This window comes from Sus scrofa, chromosome 10, assembly GCF_054392235.1.
Source record: "Sus scrofa isolate SSC_HxYL_T2T_F1_AM1 chromosome 10, Sscrofa_HxYL_maternal_Yorkshire_Landrace_v2.0, whole genome shotgun sequence".
Lineage (NCBI taxonomy): Eukaryota > Metazoa > Chordata > Mammalia > Artiodactyla > Suidae > Sus > Sus scrofa.
In genome coordinates this window covers 82451353-82475081 of record NC_139392.1, presented here as the reverse complement: position 1 = coordinate 82475081, position 23729 = coordinate 82451353, and the positions used below count along the sequence as shown (strand labels likewise).

The 23729-nt window shown below is 36.6% G+C and overlaps 1 protein-coding gene across 1 annotated transcript in view; it reads right to left on the bottom strand.

The window, feature by feature from the left end:
• Window positions 1–23729, bottom strand: part of CCDC7 (coiled-coil domain containing 7) — a 336376-nt gene that overhangs the window by 259876 nt on the left and 52771 nt on the right. The window contains exon 6 of the mRNA XM_084980435.1: window positions 20152–20318. Within this exon, the coding sequence (XP_084836561.1) occupies window positions 20152–20318 (167 nt within the window). The remainder of the gene's footprint in view (window positions 1–20151; window positions 20319–23729) is intronic.

Genomic DNA, 23729 nt, shown 5'->3' with positions numbered 1-23729 from the left:
AAAGTTTACATGTAGAGGCAAAGGATCCAGAGTAGCCAACACAATACTTAAGAAAAATTATGTTGGAAGACACCCTTCAACCTCAAGGCTTACTATAAAGCACGGTAATCAAGACAGTGTGGTAATGGCAAAAGAACAGACACATGGATAACTAGAACATAATAAAAGGACAGAAAGAGACCTACATAAACATGGACAGCTGATTTTTATCAAAGGAAAAAAATTGAATACAATGGAAAAAAGACAACCTCTTCAACAATCCTGTTGGAACAAATGGACGTTCATGTGCCAAAAACTCTTTAAATTAATTTAGAAAAGACCTTACGGTCATAAAAATTAACTCAAAATGGATCACCAACCTAAATGTAAAATGCCAAACTATAAAACTCCTAGAAGGTAACATAGAAGAAAGCCTATATAACTTGGGTGTGACATTTTACATACAGCATCAAAGAAATTATCCAAGAGAGAAATATGAAGAAATCAGACTTATTAAAATTAAAAGTCTACTCTATGAAAAACAATATCAAAACAATGAGAAGCAAGCCAGATACCGGGGAAAATATTTGAAAATAATATATCTGATAAAAAGACTGTTACCTAGGAGTTCCCGTTGTGGCTCAGTGGTAACAAACCCAACTAGTATCCATGAGGATGTGGGTGTGATCCCTGGCCTCTCAGTGTGTTAAGGATACAGCACTGCCAAGAGCTGTGGTATACGCTGCAGACGTGGATTGATCCTGTGTTGCTGTGGCTGTGGCCAGCAGCTGTGGCTCTGATTCGACCCCTAGCCTGGGGATCTCCATATGCTGCAGGTGTGGCCCTAAAAAGACAAAAAGAAAAAAAAAAAAAACACTGTTACCCAAAAGAAAGAACCCTAAAATTCAACAATAAGGAAACAAATAACTTGATTAAAAACTAGACCAAAAGCCTTAACAGAAGATATACAGATAGCAAATAAGCATATGAAAATATGTTCCCCATCATATATCATCAGGAAAATGCAAATTAAACTCCTACACCACTTTAGAATGGTCAAATCTGGAATAGTGACCACACCAAATGCTGCTAAAGATGTAGAGCAATAGGAACTCTTGTTCACTGCAGGAGAAAACACAAAATATTATAGACCATTTGCAATATAGTTCGGCAGTTTCTTACTAAATTAAATACACTTTTACCAAATGATCCAGAAATTGCGTTCTTTGATTAAATTTACCCAAAGGAGTTGAAAACTTATACTCACACAAAAATTTGTGTCAAAGATGCAGCTTTGTTCATAACTTACAAAACACGAAACTGTCCAAAATATTCTTTAGTGGGCAAATAAGTAAATTGTGGCATATCCATAAAATAGAGTATCACCCAGAGTGAAAAATAATGAACTATATCATGCCATGAAAGGATATGGAGGAATCTTAAATGCCTATCACTAAAAGAAAGAAGCTAATCAGAAAGGACACATACTGTATGATTCCCACTAAAGATAAAACCATGGAGATTGGAAAAAAAAAATCAATGTTTGCCAGAAGTTGAGATATGAGGGAAGGGATGAATAGATGGGACAGAGAGGATTTTTAGAAAAGTGAGAACACTCTATATGATACAATAAGAATAGACACGTGTTATTTTAAAGTTGTCAAAGACATAGAATATACAAACCAAAGAATGAGCCATGATGTAAACTATAGACTTTGAGTGATTATAATGTGTCAATGTGGGTTTGCCAACTGTGAACAAATGTACCAGTCTGATGAGGAATGCTGCTAACAGAGAGAGGCTGTGCATATGTGCAGTCAGGTGGTATATATGGGAACTCTCTACATTCCCTTCAAACTTGCTATGAAACCCAAACTCCTCTTTTTTAAAAAGTCCTCCTAAAAGCATTTGGGAAAGTAAATGAGTAATAATAGATAATGTGTTAAGGAGAAAGTTGTTAGTATTTAGGTCACTCATCAAATATAACAAGCCACAGAAACAAAGTAACAACTACATGTGTAGCTTATTCAGACCCTCATTTACCTACCCCAACCCTACCCTTCTAAAAGCAATCATCAAAGGAGTATTATCAGCCAATGAGTTGCCCTATTCCTATTCTCCCTGAGCAACAATAATGTGGAAGCCATCCACAGACAAAAGTGCGTATATGGGAGCTATGGAATACAGGTAGAAGATTATGAAACCACAATGAGGCCCAAGATCAAAGAGGTCCAGTTTAATGAAGAAGGCCAGTGCCCAAGTATCATATTCACTGACCAGGGACACAGCTACAGACCCAGAAATAGCACTGCCTCTCTGTGATTCAGCTCAACTTCATTTGGCTTTGGTCCTGCCACTAGCACCATTCACCAAGGTACCCAGTGGGAGTCACATCCATCCCTGCTCCAGGTTAACAGGCCTGTTAAGCTTAATCTATCTGTGGGTCTTAAAATGGCCAGAGTGCTTTATGACAAGCACTCTTACCCACCCAGGGACTTCCCATCAGTGCCCCGTGAGACATAGCCAAAGACCCTGGTCCTGTGTATCTTGAAGTGGCCCCATAACTTGGTGTAACACTCTTGTATCCACAGTCAGGGAGCACTACTACCCATGCAGGGACCTGTAAGTAAAGGCACCCAAACGTGTCCCCATAAACAGGCCCACAGACTTCTGTCATAACTGTCCACGCTGAAGCAGCCCAGTTTCTCAGTGCCAGCCCTCTCTTAAGCAGCAGACCAGGACCAACTTAACCACCAAGAAATTTTCTTAATGACCTTTTGGTATACTTCCAGGGATCCAAAGGAAACTACCACTTTGCAGAGAACCACACCACTACTACTTGTTAAAGGTCTGTGATCTATGGACCCTAAAATGTACCCGTGTCCCAGAGCCATGCATACTGACAAAGGTGCAAGATACAGTTACAACCCAGGAACCACAAAAAAATACACACATCCTTGGGCTCCTGGTAACAATACCAACCACAGACCACATGGCAGACCTAGCAGAAGCCATATAACTCCCCTCCAACTCCATGTGACTGCAATCCCTGAGAAAATGTTATTGCCCAGGGCCCAACAAGAGAAAGCTTTTACCTGCCAAAACCAGCCTTTAAAGATTTAATATGTATGTGCTTCTTCAAATACATAGACAATACAAGCTAAACAAATACTTATGATAACACCAAAGAAAACTAATAGAGTTTTAATAACCAAACTCAAAGAAACAAATCAATGAATTTCCTGACGAAGAAATCAAAATAACCTATTAAAGATGCAAAACAGATGCAAGAGAACACAGATGGACAACTAAACAAAATCAGGAAAACAATGAATAAACAAAATGAGAAGATTAACAGAGAAAAACAGAAACCACAAAAAAGAAGCAAACAAAAATTTTGAAGTTGAAAAACAATTACAGAACTGAAACGTTAAATAGAAAGCATCAACAACGGACTTGACATGAAAAAAAAAATCAGTAAATGTGAAAACAAGTTATCTGAAATTATCCCATTAGTGGAACAAAATGAAAAGAAAAAAGTGAGAAAAGGCATATAAGATCTATGAGATACTATCAAACGAATAAAAATACACATTTTGGGAGTCTCAGAAAAAGTTTGAGAAGGAGGGAGGAAACTTATTTAAGGAAGTAAATTTTGGCTAAAATCTACCAAATCTTGGATGGATATGGACATTCAGATACACAAGGCTCAAGGTACCCCAGACAGGATCACCTGAAGAGAATTACTCTTAGACACAGTATGGTCAAACTGTCAAAAGTCAAAGATAAAGAAAGGGAACTCCCCTCATAAGGTTATTGGCAAATGTTTCAACAGAAACCTTGCAGATCAGAGGGGACTGGGATGATATTCAAAACACTAAAAAATTTAAAAAATGCCAATAGGAGTTCTCTAATGGCCTTGCTGGTTACGGTTCCTTTTATCATTGTGATCTGGGTAACTGCTGGGCACAGGTTTGATCCCTGGCCCAGGAATTTCCACATGCTGAAGGCATGACAAAAAAAAAAAGAAAGAAAAAGAGAGCAAGAACTCGAAATAAACATTGAAATTCTCATTAAAAAATACCTATGGAGAATACTCTCCCAGGTAAAGTCATCCTTCAGAAATCAAGGGAAAATAAAGACCATGTCAGACAAACGAAAGGTTGAGGGGTTCATCATTACTAGACCTGCCTTATAAAAAAATGCTAACAGGAGTTTTTCAACTTAAAACAAACACAATATGACAATTGTGAAAGTATAACACTCACCAAGTAAAGGTTAATATATAGTATTTTTTCAAAACAACACCATAATGGTGGTACATACATCACTTTTAACTCATGTGTAAAACTTACAACTATAGCTAGTATAGCAGATATATAATATAAAAATGTAAACTGTGACCATAGAAATGTGAAAAGCAAAAGTAAAGTTCTTGTATGTAATTCTACTTCAATTGCTATCAGCCTAAATAGACTATTATAAGATGTTTTATGAAAACCTAATGGTATCTACAAAGAAGAAACCTCTGGTAAAAACACAAAAGATGGAAAGAAATGAATCAAAGATTACCAACAAAAAATATTGACAAATAAGAAAGGAATACAGAAAGAGAATAAAAAACAAAAGATCTATGAAACAACTGGAAAAAAAAACTAACAAAATGACAATAGTCTTTATCATTAATTAATCTAAATGCAAATGGTTTAAATTCTCCAATCAAGAGACACAGAGTGGGTAAATGGATTTTAAAAAGAATACAAAATATGCTGCCTATAAAAGACTCTCTTTAGGAGTTCTCTTATGGCCAGTGGATTAACGATACAGTGGTATCACTGCAGCAGCTTGGGTTGCTGCTGTGGTATGGGTTTGATCCTAGTCAAAACTTCCATATACCATAGGCACAGACAAAAAGAAAGAAAGAAAGAAAAAAGACTTATTTTAAGACATACATAGAATGAGAGTAAAGACATGGAAGAACATATTTCATGCAGATCATAACCAAAAACAGCAAGAGTGTCTATACTTATACTGAACCAAATAGACTCTCAGACAAAATTGGTCATAAGACAAAGTATGTCACTACAAATAATAAAAGAATAAATTCATCAAGATGACATAACAATTGTAAATATAAACATGCCCTACACTGGAACACCTAACTATATATAGCAAATATTAACTGAAGGAGATATAGACAATAAACAATATCAGTAGAAGCATTCCACAATCCATTTTCAACAACAGATAGATCATCTAGTCAGAAATCAGTAAGGAAAGAGCTGACTTCTAACACTATAGACCACACAAAATAGACATATATACAATATTCTATCCAATAGCAGCAGGATACACATTCTTCTCAAGTAAACATAAAATATTCTATAAAATATATTATATGTGGGTCACAAAACAAGTCATAAAAAAGTGACAAGGCTGAAATTATACCAAGTTATCTTTTCTAAACACAATTGTAGGAAACTTAAAATCGGTTAACAAGAAGAAACTGGAAAAATTCACAAACATTAGGCAACAGAGTGCCACAACCAATGGGACAAAAAAAGAAATTAACAAGGAAATCAGAAAGTATCTTGAAACAAACAACAACCAAAAAATACACAAATTTAAGAGCTATATGGCAAAAGCCGTCTGAGAGTGAAGTTCAAGAAAAAAGAAAGACCTCAAATAAACAACCTAATGTTATGCCTCAGGAAACTAGAAAAAGCAGAACAAACTAAGCCCAGAGTTAGCAGAAAATAAAAATAATAAAGATTAAGCCAGAAATAAATGAAATAGAGACCAGAAAGACAATAGAAAAGATCAATAAAACTAACAGTTTGTTTTTTAAAAGACAAACAAACCTGACAAATGTTTAGCTACACTAACCCAAGAAAATAGAGAAAGGCCTCAAGCAAATAAAATTAAAAATTAAAAAGGAGACACTCTATTAAGGAGAGAACTTAAATTAAAAAGGAGACAACTTATATGAAGAAATACATATAACACTGGTGGGGAAGGCATGATAAAAGAGTAGGAAAATTGTGAGCTTGCCTCCTACAATGGGCATACCCAAACTACAAATATATATAAAGTAACTATCTCTCAAAATAACCAGAAAACTAATAGAAACTATTTTCCACAACTAAGGATAAAAATTAAAAACCACATTGAGAAGGGTAGGAGGAGAACCATATGGTCTGGCTAGGACCCACACTCTTGGCCAGAGATGGGAAATATATTATAGCCATGAAGGTTCTCCTTGAAAAGCAAGGGGTCCAAACACCACATTGGGTTTCTCAGCCCAGGAGACCTTCACAAGGAAGTCTCTGCAGTGTCTGGCTTTGAAAACCTAACAGGGATTATAGCCAAGAGAGCTGAACAGCTTTAAGGAACTGAGACTTTGGTCTTCAAGAGTTCGTATAAAAACTCATCACACTAGGTTTCAGCACAGAGGTAGAAGTTTGAAAAGTGCCTGGCTTACACATGAACAAGATTCACTGACTAATTTTAGTGTGTGTGCCCAAGGAGCATGGATTTGATGGAACATTCTCTGGATATGGAGGCACTGGCAGGAGCTGGCTTTATTTTTGTTTTGTTTTGTTTTGTTTTTTGCTTGTCTTCTACTTAGCTGGCCTTGCACTTGTGATTGTCATTTCTCACTCTCTGTATCTACCTTACCAAGTACCATTTGCACTGTCCCAGATTTGCCTGCAGACCTGTCCCAGACATCACTCCTCAAAAGCAGCTCCCCATCTCACCACACCTGCTAGGCATGCTCAGATGCCAGTCCTGCATATCAGAGCTCCTGCAACATTTGCACTAGGCCTTACAGACAGCCATGCTAAGAGCCACTTCATACTCTAGAATATCCACAGCAATTAAAACCCCGACACAACAGGTAGGCACACAAAGACACATAGGGAACACTCCTGGAGCACCAGGATCTGGTGGCCAAGGGGGCACTGGTCCTTATAGGATACTTTCTACATAAAGCCATTGCTTCAAGACTGGAAGATACAGGAATTCCCATCATCCATGAGGACTCAGGTTTCATCCCTGGCATCGCTCAGTGGGTTAAGGATCCAGTGTTGCTGTGAGCTGTGCTGTAGGTCACAGACATGGCTCAGATCTGGAGTTGCTGTGGCTGTGGCATAGGGAAGCAGCTACAGCTCTGATGTGACCCCTAGCCTGGGAACATCTATATGCTGTGGGGTGTGGACCTAAAAAGACAAAAAAAAAAAAAAAAAGACTGGAAGATATAGCTCATCTACCTAAAACACAGAAACAAACAGAGAGTTAGGCATAGTAAGAAGACAAAGGAATATGTTTCAAACAAAAGAATAAACCAGGAGTTCCCATCATGGCACAGTGGAAATGAATCCAGCTAAGAACCATGAGGTTGTGGGTTCGATCTCTGGCCTCACTCACTGTGTTGAGGATCTGGCAATGCAGTGAGCTGTGGTATAAGTCGTAGATGTGGCTCAGACCTGGCATTGCTTTGGCTGTGGTGTAGACTGGTGGCTACAGCTTCAATTAGAGCCCTAGCCTAGGAACCTCCATATGCCATGGGTGAGGCCCTAAAAAGAAAAAAAAAAAAAGAATAAAATAAAACCTTAGCAAAACAACTGATTGAAATGGAGAAAGCATTCAACCAGATAAAAATTTAAAGTGTGGTCATAAAGATGAACACCAAATTCAGAGAAGAATGGAGGAAACACAGTAAAAACTTCAATAAAGAAACAGAAAATACAAAAAAGAAATAATCAGAGCTAAAGAAAATAACGAAAAATACAATAGAGGGGATCAGCAGCAGATTATATGATACAGAAGAATAGGCCAGGGAATTGGAAGGTAGGGTAGCGAAAAATCACCCAGTTAGAACATCAAAAAGAAAAATAAACAAAATAACTAAGGATAGTTTAAGGGACTTCTGGGATAAGATCAAACATATAAATAACATTTGTGGAGTTCCTTGGTGGCCTAGCAGTGAAGGAAGCAGTGCTGTCACTGCTGTGGCTCAGGTTGGATCCTTGGTCTGAGAATTTCTGCATGCTATCACTAAAAAAACTATAATAATAACACTCACATTATAGAGTTCCCAGAAGAAGAAGAGAGAAAATAAGGACAGAAAACCTACCTGAAGAAACAATGGATTAAAATTTCCTTAATTTGGCAAAGGAAATAGATATCCAAGTTCAGGAGGCAAAGAGAGTCCAACACAAGATGAACCCAAAGAAACTCAAAACAAGACACATTATAATTAAAATGTCATAAGTTAAAGAGAAAACCTTAAAAGCACCAAGAGAAAATCAACTAGTTACATATAGGGGAACTCTCATAACACTATCAGATGACTTTTCAGCAGAAACATGCAAGACAAGAGGGAGTGGCACAACACAAAGTGGTGAAGGGAAAAAGCTCACAACCAAGAATATTACATCTGGCAAATTTATCATTCAGAATTGAAGAATAGGTAAAAGAAAGAGTATCCTAGACAAGATTAGGTAAAAGAGTGCACCACCATTAAAATAAAATTACAGGAAATTTTGTTAAAGTGACTTCTTTAAACATAAAAGAGGGGTTCCCGTCATGGCTAAGTGGTTAACGAATCCGACTAGGAACCATGAGGTTGTGGGTTTGATCCCTGGCCTTGCTCAGTGGGTTAAGGATCCAGCATTGCTGTGAGCTATGGTGTAGGTTGCAGACATGGCTCAGATCCCATGTTGCTGTGGCTGTTGTGTAGGCCAGTGGCTACAGGTCTGATTCGACCCCTAACCTGGGAATCTCCATATGCTGAGGGAGTGGCCCTAGAGAAGGCAAAGAGACAAAATAAATAAATAAATAAATAAATAAATAAATAAATAAATAAAAGAACAACCACAAGAAGAAATACAAAAATCTTAAAAAAAAAAAACTCACTGGTAAAGGCAAATATATAGTAAAAGCACTATATCAACCACCTATACAGCTAATATGAAGGTTAAAAGACAAAAGGAATATATCACCCATATATACAATAATTAGTTAGGGATATAAAACATAAAGATATAAACAATGATGTCAAATACATAAACAATAGAGGGAAGTGAAAATTCAGTGCTTTTAGAATGCAATCAAACATAAGCAACCACTTATTTTAAATAGACTGCTATATGCATACATTGTGGTATAAGAACTGAATTCATGGTAAACACAAACTAAAAACTGATGCTAGATATATGAAAAATAAACAAGAAAGGAATAGAGTCATAATATTAAAGGTCATGCAATCACAACAGAAGAGAACAAGAGAAGAAAAAAGGAACATAGAACAACAGAAAAAAACTGGGAAACAATTTTTTAAATGGCAATAAGTACAGACCAATCCATAACTAATTTAAATGTAAAGAGACTACAATCAAAAGGCATAAAGTGGCTGAATTATTGAAAAAAAATAACCATATATATGCTACCTATAAGAGACTCACTTCATATCTAAAGACACATACAGATTGAAAGTGAAGGGATGGAAAGATATTCCACGCAACAGAAGTAAAAACGAAAGCTGAGTTGAAATACTTCTGTCAGACAAAACAGACTTTAAGACAAAAAGTATAACAAAAGCCACAAAAGGACATTAAATAATGATCAAGGGACTAATCTACGAAGATAAAACGCTTATAAATATATATGTACCCAAAACAGATGTACCTACAAACATAAACCAAGTATTAATAGATATAAAAGGAGAAACAACAGTAATGCATTCATAGTAGGGGACTTGAACACCCCATTTACATCAATGGATAGATTACTCAGAAAGTGAATCAATAAGAAAACACTGGATTTATTTATTTATTTAATTTATTTATTTTAAGGGCTGCACCCATAGCATATGAAGGTTCCCAGGCTAGGGGTCAAATTGGAGCTACAGCTGCAGGCCTATGGAACAGCCAAAGCAATGTGGGATCTGAGCCATCTCTGCAACCTACGCCACAGTTCAAGGCAAAGCTAGGGCAGGGATTAAACCTGCATCCTCATGGATGCCAGTCAGATTTGTTTCTGCTGAGCCATGACGGGAACTCCAAGAAAACATTGGATTTAAATGACACATTAGACCAGGTGGATTTAACAGTTATAGATAGAAATCACTTCATCCAAAAGAGCAGAATACTCATTCTTTCAAATGCACATAAAAATTCTCCTGTACCAATCAGGTGTTAGGCCACAAAACAATTTGTAATAAATTTAAAATAACTGAAATCATATAAAGCATCTTTCCCAACCACAATGGTATTACACTAGGAATGAACTACCAGAAAAGTCCTGGAAAGAACTCAAATACATGGGAGTCTAAACAACATGATACTAAATAACCAATCAATGATTAAAGAAATCAAAGAGGAAAATTTTTTAAATGTGGTAAATGAAATGAAAATACAACATTCCAAAATATACAGATAGCAGCAAAGGCATTTCAGGGGGGAGGGTTACAGCAATACAGACCTACCTCAAGAAACAAGAAAAATCTCAAACAATTGAACTTTACATCTAAAGTTAACTAGAAAACCAAGAAACAAAACCCAAAGTTAGTAGGAGGAAATAAATAATAAAATTAAAAAATACAATGGGATCCTGCTGTATAGCACTGGGAACTATGTCTGGTCACTTGTTTTTTGTTTGTTTTCTTTCATTTGTTTTTTATAACTTAATGAATTTATTACATTTAGAGTTGTACAAAGATCATCACAATCCAGTTTTATAGGATTTCCATCCCACAACCACAGCGCATCCCCCACCCCCAAAACGGTCTCCTCTGGAGACCATAAGTTTTTCAATGTCTGTGAGTCAGCATCTGTTCTGCAAAGAAGTTCAGTCTGTCCTTCTTTCAGATTCCACATGTCAGTGAAAGCATTGGATGTTGGTGTCTCATTGTATGGCTGACTTCATTTAGCATGATAATTTCTAGGTCCATCCATGTTGCTAAAAATGCTGATATTTCGTTCCTTTTAATGGCTGAGTAATATTTCATTGTGTATATGTACCACTTCTTCTTGATCCACTCCTCTGTCGGTGGACATTTAGGTTGTTTCCATGTCTTGGCTATTGAAAATAGTGCTGCAATGAACATCGGAGTACATGTGTCCTCTCCAGTTATGGTTTTCTCTGGATAGATGCCCAGGAGTAGGATTGCTGGATCAAACAGCAGTTCTATTTTTAGTTATCTGAGAAATCTTCATACTGTTTTCCACAGTGGTTGTACCAATTTACAATCCCACCAACAGTGTACTAGGGTTCCTTTTTCTCCGCACCCTCTCCAGCACTTAACTGTTTGCAGACTTTTGGATGATGGCCATTCTGGCTGGTGTAAGGTGGTACCTCAGAGTGGTTTTGATTTGCAGTTTCTCCAATGATGACTGATGTTGAACACATTTTCATGTGTTTCTTGGCCATCTGTATGTCTTCTTTGGAGAACTGTCTGTTTAGATCTTCTGCCCATTTTGTGATAGGCTTGTTTGTTTTTTTGGTATGGAGCTGCAGAAGGTGTTTATAAATTTTGGAGATTAATCCCTTGTCAGTTGATTCACTTGCAAAGATTTTTTCCCATTCTGTGGGTTGTCTTTTTGTTTTGTTTAGGGTTTCCTTTGCTGTGCAGAAACTTTTAACTTTAATTAGGTCTCATTTGTTTATTTTTGTTTTTACTGTCATTACTCTAAGAGGTGGATCTGAGATGTTGCTGTTGTTTATGTCAGAGAGTGTTTGGCCTATGTTTTCCTATAGGAGTTTTATAGTGTCTGGTCTTATATCTAGGTCTTTAATCCATTTGGAGTTGATTTTTGTGTATGGTGTTAGGGAGTGTTCTAATTTCATTCTTTTCCATGTGGCTGTCCAGTTTTCCCAGCACCACTTATTGAACAGGCTGTCTTTTCTCCACTGTATATTCTTGCCTCCTTTGTCATAGATTAGTTGGCTATAGGTGCGTGGGTTTAATTCTGGGCTTTCTATCCTGTTCCACTGATCTGTACGTGACAGTACCAAGCAGTTTTGACGACTATTGCTTTGTAGTAGAGTCTGAAGTCCGGGAGCCTGATTCCTCCAGCTCCATTTTTATTTTTCAAGATGTCTTTGGCTATTCTGGGTCTTTTGTACTGCCAAACAAACTTTAAAATATTTTGTTCGGGTTCTGTGAAAAATGTTCCTTGGTAATTTGATAGGGATTGCATTGAATCTCTATATAGCCTTGGGTAGCATAGTCATTTTGATAATATTAACTCTTCCAAACCACGAGCATGGTATATCTTTCCATCTATTTGTGTCATCTTTGATTTCTTTCATCTGTGTCTTAGAGTTTTCAGAGCATAGGTCTTTTGTCTCTATACGTAGGTTTACTCCTAGGTATTTTATTCTTTTGGAAGCAATGGTAAACGGGATTGCTTCCCTAATTTCTCTGTTCTTTCATTGTTGGTGTATAGAAATGCCACTGATTTCTGTGTATTAATTTTGTATCCTGTGACTTTGCCAAATTCATAGATGAGCTCTAACAGTTTTCTGGTAGAGTCTTTAGGATTCTCGAGGTATAGTGTCATGTCATCTGCAAATAGGGATAGTTTTACTTCTTCCTTTCCAATTCAGATCCCTTTTATCTCTTTTACTTCTCTGATTGCTATGGCTAGGACTTCCAAAACTGTTGAAGAGTAGTGGCGAAAGTGGACATCCTTCTCTTGTTCATGATCTCAGTGGGAATTTTTTCAGCTTTTCACCATTGAGAATGTTAGCTGTGGGTCTGTCATATATGGCCTTTATTATTTTGAGGTAGGTTCCCTCTGTGCCGACTTTCTGAAGGGTTTTTTATCAGAAATGGGTGTTGGATTTTGTCAAAGGCTTTTTTCCACATCTATTGAGAGAATCACATGATTTTTATTCTTCAATGTGTTAATGTGGTATATCACACTTATTGATTTGTGGATATCGAAGAATCCTTGAATCCCTGGGATAAATCCCACTTGATCATTATGTACAATTCTTTTAATGTATTGTTGGATGTGGGCTACAAATCAAACCTCCGTAACTTTAAGGAAATTGAAATAATATCAAGCTTCTTTTCCAATCACAACGCTATACAACTGGAAATCAACAACAAGGAAAAACTGCAAAAAACACAAACATGTGGAGACTCAACAACATGCTACTAAACAACCAATGCATCACTGAAGAAATCAAAGAGGAAATTAAAAAATACCTAGAAGCAAATGACAATGAAGATGTGACACTCCAAAACCTATGGGATGCAGCAAAAGCCGTTCTAAGAGGAATGTTTATAGCAATAAAAGCCCAACTCAGGAAACAAGAAAAAGCTCAAATGAACAACCTAACTTTACATCTAAAGCAGCTCGAGAGAGAAGAACAGACAAGACCTAAAGTCAGTAGAAGGAAAGAAATCATAAAGATCAGAGCAGAAATCAATGAGATAGATACAAAGAAAACCATAGAAAAGATCAACAAAACAAAAAGCTGGTTCTTTGAGAAGATCAACAAAATTGATAAACCCTTAGCCAGACTTATCAAGAAAAAAAGAGAGAAGACTCAAATCAATAAAATTAGAACTGAAAAAAGAGAAGTAACAACGGACGTCACAGAAATACAAAGGATCATAAGAGACTACTATATGCAACTCTACGCCAATAAAACAGAAAACCTAGAAGAAATGGACAAATTCTTAGAAAAGTGCAATCTTCCAAGACGAAACCAAGATGAAATAGAAAGACGAATGGACTCATCTCAAGAACTAAAATTGAAACTGATTAAAAAACTTGCAACAAACAAAAGTCCAGGACCAGACGGCTTCAGAGGCGAATTCTATGAAACACTTAGAGAAGAGCTAACACCTCTCCTTCTGAAACTATTTCAAGAAATTGCGGAGGAAGGGATACTCCCAAACTCATTTTATGAGGCCGCCATCACCCTAATACCAAAACCAGAGAAAGATACTACAAAAAAAAAAAAAACTACAGGCCAATTTCACTGATGAACATAGATGCAAAAATCTTCAACAAAATAGTGTCTTGTCACTTGTGATGAAGCATGATAATGTAAGAAAAAAGAATGTATACATGTATGTGTGACTGGGTCACCTTGCTGTGCAGCAGAAAGTTGACAGAACACTGTCAAACAACTGTAGTGGAAAAAATAAGAATCATTATAAAAAAATAAAATGACAGTAATACTAATAGAATATTCTAAAAAATAATAATAATAAACATAGAGACTAAAAAATAGAAAATACCAATGAAATGAAGAACACTTTCTTTGAAAAGATAAACAAAATTGATAAACCCTTAGCCAGACTCTTCAAGGAAAAAGAGACAGCCCAAATAAGTAAAATCAGAAATGAAAGAGAAGTCACAAATGACAACACAAAAACACAAAAGGTCACTATAAACTACTATACACCAATAAGACAAACTGGGAGGAATGGGAAATTCTTAGAAAAACACAATTTCCCAAAACTGAATCAGGAAGAAATAGAAAATCTGAACAGACCAATTACTAGTAACAGGACAGAATGAATATTCAAAAAACTCATAAGAAACAAAAGTCCAGAAACAGATAGCTTCACAGGTGAATTTTACCAAACATTTAAGGAAGAGTTATTACTTAACAGTATCAAACTATTCCAAAAAATTGAGGAAGTAGGAGTGTTCCAAACTCATTCTCTGAGGCCAGAATTACCCTGACAACAAAACCACGCAAAAATACTACCAAAAAAAAAAAAAAAAAAACTATCAGCCAAAAATCCCTGGTGAACATAAACTCAAAAATCTTCAAGAAAGTGTTAGCAAACGGATTTCAAAAACTTGTGAGAAGGACTATATGTATAAGTTCAGATTTATCCCAGGGATGCAAGTATTTTTCAGTGCCTACAGATTAATACACCACATTAACAAAGTGAAGAACAAAAAACATATGATCACCTCAATAGATGCAAAAAAGTTTCTGATAAACTTCAACATTCATTTATCATAAAAACTCTCAATAAAACAGATATGGAGGGAACATATTTCAACATAGTAAAGGCCATATTATGATAAACCCACAACTAATATCATATTCAATCATAAAAAGCTGAAAGCATTTCCTCTAAGATTGGGAACAAGACAAGAATGCTCACTCTAGCCACTTTTATTCAACATAATACTGAACGTTCTAGCCACAGCAATCAGACAGCAGTCAGAAATAAAAGGAATCAAAACTGGAAAGGAAGAAGTAAAACTATCACTGATTCAAGATTACATGATGCTATACATAAAAACTCTAGAACCCACCAAAAAAGTATTAGAAGATAATCAATAAATTCAATAAAGTTGCAGAATATAAAATTAATATACTGAAATCCATTGTGTTTCTAATAAAGCTCTATCAGAAAGAGAATAAGAAATTAATTCCATTTGCAATTGCATCAAAAATAATAAAATACCTAGGAATAAATTTAACTAGAAGTGAAAGACATACTCTGAAAACTAAAGCACTAAAGAATGAAATTTACAATGCCACAAATAAATGGAAAGATATACCATGCTCATAAACTAGAAGAATTAATGTTGTTAATATGCCCATTATAATATAAAGCAATCTACAGTTTCACTGCAATCTCTATCAAGATGCCAAGGCATTTTTCATAGAACTAGAACAAATAATTCCAAAATATGCATGAAGACACAAAAGACCCCAAATAGCCAAAGCAATCTTGAGAAAGCTGGTGGCATCATACTCAGTGGTTTATAACTATGCTGTAAAGCTATGATAATCAAAACAATAATGATACCAGCACAAAAACAGACACACAGATCAATGGAACAGAATAGAGAGCATCTGCAATAGAATATAAGGAATTTGGAAAGGATATATCCAGCAAGAGGTTAATATTCAAAATACACAAAGAACACATGCAATAGCAAAAAAATAAACAATTGAATTAAAAATGGGCAAAGGCCCTGAACAGATATTTTTCCAAAGAAGACATGCAGATGGCCAATAGGCACATGAAAAGATGCTCAACACTGCTTGCTATAGCTATCAGGGAATTGAAAATCAAAACCACAGTGAGAAATCACCTCACAACAGTCAGAATGGTCATCTTCCATAACATAACAAAATAAATGTTGGTGAGAAGACAGAGAAAAGGGACCCTTCATGCACTGTTGGTGGAAATGTAAACTGATGTAACCACTTTGGAAAACAGTATCGAGGTTCCTCAAAAAATTAAAAATAGTACTGTCATATGATCTAGTAATTCCACTTCTGGGTTTTTCCAAAGAAAACAAAAACACTATTTCAAATATAAATATACACTCCTATGTTTACTGCAGCATTATTTACAATAACCAGGACATGAAAGTAACAATCAATAGATGAATGGATATAAACAAAATGTGATATGTGTGATATGTATGGGTACACATAAAAATGAAATCTTGCCATCTGCAATCTCACAAATGGATATACAGCAATTATATATAATGGATATACACAGATATATAAATGAAGTAAGTCAGACAGAGAAAAACAAATACCACATGGTTTAACTTATATTTAGAATCTAAAAAGCAAATGAATAAACCAAATTAAATAGAAATGGAGTCATAGATACAGACAAGAAGAGAGAGATGCAAGAGAAAGGTAGATAAGGGATTTGGCAATATACATGAAGGGGATTAAGTGGCATAAACTTAGTTGCAAAATAAGTAAGTCATGATATATACTGCATAAAGAATATTGTCAGTAATGCTGTAATAATTCTGCAGGGTGACAGTAACCAGAATTATCATGGTGATCATTTTATAATTTACTCAAATAACTGTGCTATATATTTGAAACTAACACAATATTTTATATCAACTACACTTCAATAAAAAATAAAAAAGGCCATAGAAATTACTATCACCATTACACACCATTAAACTGTATCATCAAGAAGAAATGAATAAATTCGTAGAAACATACTACTTACCAAGTTGAACTATGAAGGTAAAAAACAAATAGACCTATAACTAATTGGGAGATTGATACAGTAATCAAAAAAATTCCAACAAATAAAAGCCCAGGACAAAATGGTTTCAAGGCTGAATCACATGAAACATTTGAAGGATTAATGCCAATGCTTCTCAAAGTCTTCTAAAAAATGTGAAGAGGAGCGAACACTTCCAAACTCATTTTATGAAGCCAGTATCACCCTGCCACTAAAGCCAGATAAATACACTATAAGAATAGAAAACTGCAATCCACTATCACTGACAAACATAAATGTAAAAATCCTTAAGAAAATACTAACAAACTGAATTCAACAGCACATTAAAAGGCTATACACCATGATCAAGCGAGATTTTCTCTGGGATGTAACAACGGTCCAACACATACGAAAAACAAAAAATGAAATATGCCCTATTAACCTAATGAAGGATTAAAACCATACAATCATCTTAACAGATGCAGAAAAGCACTTGACAAAGTTCAACATCCTTTCCTGATGAAAACTCCCAACATGTTTACTGTAGAGGTGTTCACAATATCCACAATGCCAAGATATAAAAACAACTTACGGGAGTTCCCGTTGTGGCGCAGTGGTTAACGAATCCGACTAAGAACCATGAAGTTGTGGGTTCCATCCCTGGCCTTGCTCAGTAGTTTAATGATCCGGTGTTGCCGTGAGCTGTGGTGTAGGTTGCAGACGCAGCTCAGATCCCTTGTTGCTGTGGCTCTGGCATAGGCCGGTGGCTACATCTCCTATTCAACCCCCAACCTGGGAACCTCCATATGCCACGGGAGCGGCCCAAGAAATGGCCAAAAGACAAAAAAAACCCAAAAAAACAAAAAACCAACAACTTACGTTTCCATCAATGGATGAATGAAAAAAGAAACTGAATACTATTCAGCCATAAACAAGAAGGAAATGCTGCCATTTGTGAAAATATAGATGAACCTGGAGGATACTGTGATAAGTGAAGTAAGTCAGAGAAAGACAAATATTATATAATTTCACTTACATGTGGAAGCTAAAAAGTCAAATTTTTAGAACAAGAGAGTGGAATGGTGATTGCCAGGAGCTATGGGGTTGGGGAAATGAGGTGATATTGGTCAAAAAGTACAAATTTTCATTTATAAGTTGAGTAAGTTCTAAAGATCTACTGTATCTAAGGTGTTTACAGCTCATAATACCACTGTATTATATACGTGAAGTTTGCTAAAAGAGTAGATCTAAAGTGTTCTCACCGTAGGAAAAAATGTTAATTGTCAAGGTGCATTCAAACATTGAAGATATTCTATGATGATGATGATTCCTCTATTTAATGATGATTCATCTATTTAATTTCAAGGCAGCTAAATCTCAAATATCAAACACAAGTGTCAAGAGATAATACACGTATCCTTATAATCATTCATTTGAATTTCACACCCCCCCAATAAAAGCATTTTCTCAACTAAAAAGTAGGTATTTATTCTTTGGAATATATCCCTGTCCCTATGCAATTTTTAATTATGGTGTCCCTGAACAATGAAATATTTCACTATACCTTAAACATATTAAGGAAACTATCTAATCAAACTGAGAGAAGAATTTATAAGCCAGATATTTCAAAGCCATCAATGTCCAAGAGAACTTTTTAACAATAGCCACATGTGGCTACTAAGCACTTGAAATGTGGCTAGTGTGACTTTAAAAATTGCTTTTTTTTTTTTTTTACTAAAAACAGAATTACTGTATGATCCAGCAATCCTACTCCTGAGAATATATCCCAACAAAACTATAATTCAAAAAGATACATGCACCCCTAGGTTGATAACAGCATTATTCACAATAGCCAAGACATGGAAACAACATAAATGTCCACTGAGGGATGAATGGATTAAGAAGACATGGTACATATATACAACAGAATACTACTCAGTCATAAAAAAACAATGAAATTATGCCATTTGAAGCAACATAGATGCAACTAGAGATTATCATACTAAGAGAAGAAAGTCTGACAGAGAAAGACAAATACCATATGATACCACTTATATGTGCAATCTAAAATATGGCACAAATGAACCTATGTACAAAACAGAAATAGACTCAGAGACATAGAGAACAGACATGTGGTTGCCAAGGGGGAGAGGGGAGGGAGTCGGATGGATTGGGAGTTTGGGGTTAAGAGATACAAACTATTACATTTAGAATGAACAGGAGTTCCCACTGTGGCTCAGCAGGTTAAGGATCTGGCCTTGTCCCTGTCGCAGTGCAGGTTTGACCCCTAGCCTGGTGCAAAAGGTTAAGGATCTAGCATTGCCACAGCTGTGGCACAGGTCAGAGTTGTAGCTCAGATTCAACCCTTGGCCCAGAGAACTTCCATATTCCATGGATGTGGCCAAGAAAGAAAAAAAAAATGAATAAATGACAAGGTCCCACTCTATAGCATAGGTTACTACATATAATCTCCTGGGATAGATCATGATGATAAAGAATATATAAAAAGAAATGTGCGTGCATGCATGTGTGTGTGTGTGTGTGTGTGTGTGTGTGTGTATAATTGAGCTGCTTTGCTACACAGGAGAAACTGGTACAACACTGTAAACCAACTATACTTTAATACAAATAAATAAATTATAGTAACTTATTCCCCCAGTAATTGCTTTTTTAATTAAATTGAATTGAATTTTAATTTTAATAGCCACATGTGCCTGGTGCCATTTCAAACTATTAAAAACTGTAAATAGGAGTTCCCGTCGTGGCGCAGTGGTTAACGAATCTGACTAGGAACCATGAGGTTGCGGGTTCGGTCCCTGCCCTTGCTCAGTGGGTTAACGATCCAGCGTTGCCGTGAGCTGTGGTGTAGGTCGCAGACGTGGCTCGGATCCTGCGTTGCTGTGGCTCTGGCGTAGGCCGGTGGCTACAGCTCCGATTCGAACCCTAGCCTGGGAACCTCCATATGCCGCGGGAGCGACCCAAGAAATAGCAAAAAGACAAAAAATAAAAAAATAAAAAAATTTAAAAAAAAATAAAAACTGTAAATAGGAACAAGCTAACTAGGCCTTCCGATTTGATTTAGAAGTTCTACATATAGTATAATATCTGAACCATTATCTTGTATTTGCTACTAATTATATACCCATTCCCACTGTTTTTAATTCTTTTAATTCTTACATTTTACTTACTTGGGTTTAGACAATAAGTCTTTGAAGGTGTATTTATGCCCTTCTTTAAGACGATTTTTCAGTTCTTCAAGTTTGCGCACCTGCTTTACTATTTGTGCAATGCTTAAACTGACTGTTTTATCAGATGCTGGAAACTCTGTTTCTGAAAAAGTTTGATCTTTACTTATCTAAAATAATAAAATTAGCCAGTTACTTAAGAAATACTCATTTTGGTCCCATACCTCAAATTTCATTTATCATATTTACATATTATATTATCTATAGCTATAATCAGATACTAATATCTTATAAATATATGAGCAGTTGCCTAGCAACAGAATTGTAGCTAAATATTGACTTATTTACATTTCAAAACTCAAATCCAATCTTCTGTTTATTATGTTAATATATAAGAAATTGAGCAAGTTAAGTAACAATTTAAGTTAAAGTCAATTCAAAGTATTTAAAAGAGAGTCTAATCCTTATGATGGGAGGAAAAGCCGAGGGGGTGGAAAGTATTCAAGGTATACCTGACATAGCATCCTAGGACACAGCAATAAGAAATCTAACAATGATCTGAGTTCCCGTCGTGGCGCAGTGGTTAATGAATCCGACTAGGAACCATGAGGTTGTGGGTTGGGTCCCTGCCCTTGCTCAGTGGGTTAACGATCCGGCGTTGCCGTGAGCTGTGGTGTAGGTTGCAGACGTGGCTCGGATCCCGAGTTACTGTGGCTCTGGTGTAGGCCGGTGGCTACAGCTCTGATTAGATCCCTAGCCTGGGAACCTCCATATGCTGCAGAAGCGGCCCAAAGAAGAAATAGCAAAAAGACCAAAAAAAAAAAAAAGAAATCTAACAATGAGAATTCAAAACAAGACTTCATTTTAGTAATGGCCATCTGGAATGTGATTAAGATGTAACAGCAGGAAGGAAGTACTGGGCAATGTACTGGAAGTCTGAGATGTGGAACAGAACAAGTGGAAGGGAAGCGGGAGATTTATGAACAACCTCTAGAAAAAGGCAAGATCCCAAATAAGAGCACACCAATCATAAACTGAACCTAAAAACTGACACAGCAATTAGCTACAACTATAAATTTATTGCTTCTCATCTAAACTCCATTCTTCATCTTGTTATAATAATGTAAGATTTCTATTTTCCATTAGCATGATGTTAACCTTTGTCAGCAGAGGATCCTAGACTCCAGAGGAGGAAGAAGCTTTGCTTCCTAGTTCTGTCATCTCTCTCTGCTTAACCCTAGAACAGTACAGTGTCCCTAGTAGTAGTCACTTCCAGAAAGTTTCAACAGAACTACCCTTATGGATGGTTTCCTGGCATGGCACATTCCCTTAGGCAGCTTTTCCCAGAGCTCTGTAGAAAAGTATGCAAGTACAGAACCTCCCTTTGGGAAGCTCTCCAGGATGCTACCCTTGTGGACAACTTCCCAGCAAGAGGTAGAGACCTTCCCTGGAAGACGGCTTTTCCTAGCACCACAGAGGATGGTTTCCTACTGTATCACCTTCATGGACAGCTCCCCAGTTAGCTCTAGTTCCACCAGCATGACACCCCAGAAAATTTCTCTGTCATCTAATGATGACAGCCCCTTCTTCATAAGGTCTTAGCCTTGGGTTAGGGGAGAGGAAGGATGGGGTTACTCAGATTTGTTTGTTCTTTGAATGCTCTGTTTCTATGCTAGAGGTATAGGCAGCTCCCTATATTGTCTATCCCTGCACACTTTAGAGTTGTCTTTACCTCTTTAGTAGGTTTTCTCCTGTTACAGTAATTCTTCCTGTTAAACTTTCCCTACTCAAATTGTTGTGCGGTTTTTGTCTCCTGGTTAGAATTTAACCAATACATTATATTTCCTAATAGGGATTATATCTGAACATAAATCCTTTCTGAGAAAAGAGATGGTGTCAAAGAACTAAAGGAATATAGAACAGACAGTTGGATTATCTGCTACAAGACTTTATCAAAGAGACATACTGGACACAGGTTCCAGCAGAACAACTCTGAAGTATATAGGTTGCATCCTTATCTTAAATTTCCCTAATGGCAGTTCACCATACATTGTGAAGGCTTCAACATGTACATGTTAATCATGACAATATGCATTAATCTCACCAGTGTATACTTTTGATAAAACGTGTCAACAATAAAAAGAAGATTATTTCAAGATTCTCAAATGTTAGTGTACACAGTAATCCTCTAAAGGAATCTGTTGAACAGGCCAATCCCTAACCCACACACCAAACAAAAAACTTTTTTTTTTTTGCCTTATTTAGGGTTGCACCTACAGCACATGGAAGTTCCCAGGTCAGGTAGGGGTCAAATTGGAACCACAGCTGCCAGTCTACACCACAGCCAAAGCAATGCCAGATCCAAACAGCATGTGCAATCTACACCACAGCTCAAGGCAACACTGGATCCTTAACCCACTGAGACCATGGAATAAACCTGCATCCTCATGGATACTAGTCAGACTCCTTACTGCTGAGTCACAATGGGAACTTCCCCAAACAAAAAAAACCCTTTAATTCAGTAAATCTGATTCGGAGCTCTGAAATATGCATTTGTATCTTGAATGACATTTAAACAGTGCCCACCAATTATACTTTTAAAAAACACTCCTTGAAGATAATACAACAAATTAAGAAAATCATCAAGAGAAGTAATTATGAGTTTAAATATGAAAAACTTGGAGTTCCCGTCGTGGCGCAGTAGTTAACGAATCCGACTGGGAACCATGAGGTTGCGGGTTCGATCCCTGCGTTTGCTCAGTGGGTTAAGGATCCGGCGTTGCCGTGAGCTGTGGTGTAGGTTGCAGACGCGGCTCGGATCCCACGTTGCGGTGGCTCTGGTGTAGGCTGGTGGCTACGGCTCCGATTAGACCCCTAGCCTGGGAATCTCCATATGCCATGGGAGCGGCCTAAGAAATAGCAAAAAGACAAAAAATAAATAAATAAATAAATAAATAAATAAATATGAAAAACTTAAAATTCCAGGTAAGAGCTTTAGTTGTACAGTTAATATTATTCCTGGTGAATATTAATACATAAATTATGATTTCAGGCACATTAGAGGTAATTATACTGAGCACCAAAGTATAAAGAATAGACACAGAGAAAAGAAGACACACCGGACAGCTCTTTGGGACAAAAGTGAAAGGACTGAAGGATGGACTGAATGCTAAAGACAGATAAAATTGAACTATGAAGGTAAATTAGCATATTTCTGGTTTATCCAATTGGGTAGTTGGTGCTACCACTCACTGAGATAGGGTAAAGAGTTTAAGGGTAAAAAATACTTGGTTTTGGAGCTCCCGCTGTAGCTCAGCAGGTTAAGAACCTGACTAGTATCCATGAGTATGGGGGTTTGATCCATGGCCTTGTTCAGTGGGTTAAGTATCCGTCATTGCTGCAAGCTGCAGCTTCAGTCACAGATGTGGTTCGGATCTGGTGTTGTGTTGGCTGTGGTGTAGGCCAGCAGCTGTGGCTCCAATTTGACCCTTGGCCCAGTAACTTCCATATGCCATGGAAACAGCCTTAAAAAGACAAAAAAAAAAAATCTTGATTTTTACCCAATGGGTTTGAGGTGGGAT